Source organism: Olea europaea, unplaced genomic scaffold, assembly GCF_002742605.1.
Source record: "Olea europaea var. sylvestris unplaced genomic scaffold, O_europaea_v1 scaffold3492, whole genome shotgun sequence".
Taxonomy (NCBI): domain Eukaryota; kingdom Viridiplantae; phylum Streptophyta; class Magnoliopsida; order Lamiales; family Oleaceae; genus Olea; species Olea europaea.
Genome location: NW_019254031.1, coordinates 25,484 through 28,132, shown reverse-complemented (window position 1 = coordinate 28,132; position 2,649 = coordinate 25,484). Strand labels below are relative to the sequence as shown.

Sequence of the window (2,649 nt, the reverse complement as noted above, 5' to 3'; positions counted from 1 at the left end):
GAAAAAGTAGGAGGGTATAATTAGTGATGAGAGGATCGAGGTTCTCTATTGAGCAAGTAACTCACATTATTAATTTTAAGACACACGACATCCTATGTTGAGTATGTGATACACATTCGATATATCCTACAGGTAATCCCCTCCCTTCTTCCACTCTGTCCCGAAGAGTAACTAGGACCATTTAGTACCCATAGGTACTATATTGGATTTGAATCAGATTTCGGATCAATCTATATGTGTATTCCTGAATAATCTCATTTTTCAATTATTCAACCATTTCATTTTACCAAGTTCAATGTTAGCCAGATTAGTCAACATTTATATGTTTCGATGCAACAACAAGATGTTATTTGTAACAAGTAGTTTTGTTGGTTGGTTAATTGGGCACATTTTATTCATGAAATGGCTTGGATTGGTATTAGTCTGGATACGGCAAAATCATTCTATTAGATCGAATAAGTGTCATACTTGAAACAAAATGAATTTTGTGGATGTCAAATTGAGCACTTTTTAAATCGTGTTGATCTCGACCAAGTTGAACGCATGTTCTACTTCGTTGCAAAGTACTTGAAGCTCTCCTTTTTGTAGATTGATTGATGCATATAGTGACTTTCAATTATCAAATCAAAGAAAATTACCAGAAGTAACATTCATCATAGTAGCATCAACATAAAATTACTTTTTAACTACTTATTTATACCTAGAAAGGGAAATATTACAGCATTGTCACCACTATAAAACAGGTAAAAGCACACTTCAACTTGTAAAACAAAGAAAAAGATCACAATTTGATTGGAAAAGCCTTGAGAGGTATGGCCTTGTGTAGAGTAGTAGTGAATTTCTCGCTCATATCAATTTCTTCTGGTTTTAGTCCCTGTTCAAGTCTCCAGTCGAAGTTGTGTATCAAAGTGGCCAACATGACGTGTACTACCCGGTTCGCCAAAGGCAATCCCGGGCACATCCTCCTCCCAGCACCAAAGGGAATGAACTTGAAATCTTGACCGTTGAAATCAATTTTGCGATCTAAAAATCTTTCTGGCATAAACGAATCTGAACTCGACCAAATATTTGAATCTCTACTGGTTGCCCATGTATTAACAAGTATTTGCGCATTTTTCGGGACTATGTAACCATTGATTTCTACATCGGCCTCAGCTTTATGAGGTACTAACAAGGGTGCGACAGGGTGAAGCCTATGTGTTTCTTTCACAAGAGCTTGTAAGTAAGGGAGCTTTGAAATATCTGATTCTTGAATCACACCATGCTCTCCAATCACTTCACTAAGCTCCTTTTTAGCTCTCGACATCGTCTTGGGGTTGCGGAGTAATTCAGCCATTGCCCATTCAACAGTAGATGGAACTGTATCCGTGCTGCCAAAAAATAAGTCCTACGAAATAGAAAGCAAAGTAAGAGAGAAATTTTAAGTATTTCTTCTAAGATTTCTAGAGCAGTAAAATCAAAGTTCATTGTTGAAGTATAATTCATACCATTAGTATATGCCTTATTTCATTTCGGCTTAATTCTGGCTCAGGCTTTTGGTAGAGATCAAGAAGGGCTTCCAGCAAATCATTTTTCTCTAATGTACCTCTGGATATCAACCTTTGATCTATAATACTATCCAGAATGGCATATAATTTTCCGAAATAAAACTTGGTTCGGCGTGAGATGCCTTGTGGATCAACATATTTAAGAACTGGAAAGTAATCTGCAAGATTAGGACTCCCAATACATTTCATTACATTCCACACAACATCCTTGAACTCTTGAGAGGAATCAGAATCAAAGTCAGCAAAATCAACTGAGAAAAGAGTCGACGATATCGTGTTAAGTGAGGTTGTAAATGTAGCCTCAGCTATATCCACTGCATGACCATTAACACGACATTGATTCACATACTCGTATAGTTTTTGCAATTTTTCTCGTCGAATGCCCTGGCTTGCATCAAGCCTTTGCAGTGAAAACATCTGTTCCTTCAATATTCTGCGAAGTTTACGCCATTGATTATCAACTGGCATAAAACCCATAGAAAATTTGCCATGCTCGACGGATTCAAGTGTCACGGGGACAGTTCTGCTACTGAAGGTTTGATCATATTTTTGTAGTACAATTTTTGCCATTTCTGGTGATGAAACAACTATTGTTTCACGATACCCCATTTTAAGATGCATAAGAGGTCCATAGGTTTGGGAAAGTTTGGCAAGTGACTGATGGGGGTTTTCGCCGAGTTGTAGAATGTTCCCTATTATCGGAAAAGGATAAGGCCCCGGAGGAAGTTTAGCGGATTTTCGGTGCTTTGAATTTGAGGTTATGAAAAAAATGCATGCCCATATGACAGAAAATAGAACAAGCAGGAACAATTGGAAATCCATAAGTTTTTACTTTCTTGGTGTCTTCTACAATGGGATTCGGGTGCAAATTTATAGTGCAAAACTGATGCGACCCATGCTGTTTTTGGGCGACGTGCTGTTTGTTTGTACAGAAAAATTATGTCAAAATTTCACCAGACTACACATGGCAAATTTACGTTAGACATGCCTAAAAAAAAAAAAAAGCAGTCCAACCAAATGTTGCCACATATGCTTCTTATGAAATTCTAACAGTTGCACCTTTGAGCAGATTTATTGAGTCCCAGTTTGATAGCAATTTTTC

The 2,649-nt window shown here is 37.4% G+C and overlaps 1 protein-coding gene across 1 annotated transcript; it reads right to left on the bottom strand.

Moving 5' to 3' along the window:
* Positions 1-593: 593 nt before the first annotated feature.
* On the bottom strand, positions 594-2,398 carry LOC111386304 (ferruginol synthase-like). The gene is made up of 2 exons (XM_023010769.1): positions 1,488-2,398; positions 594-1,387 (listed from the first exon to the last, which is right to left on the bottom strand). The coding sequence occupies exons 1-2, from the start codon at positions 2,367-2,369 to the stop codon at positions 782-784; spliced, it is 1,488 nt and encodes a 495-aa protein (XP_022866537.1). The 5' UTR covers positions 2,370-2,398; the 3' UTR covers positions 594-781.
* Positions 2,399-2,649: the final 251 nt, after the last annotated feature.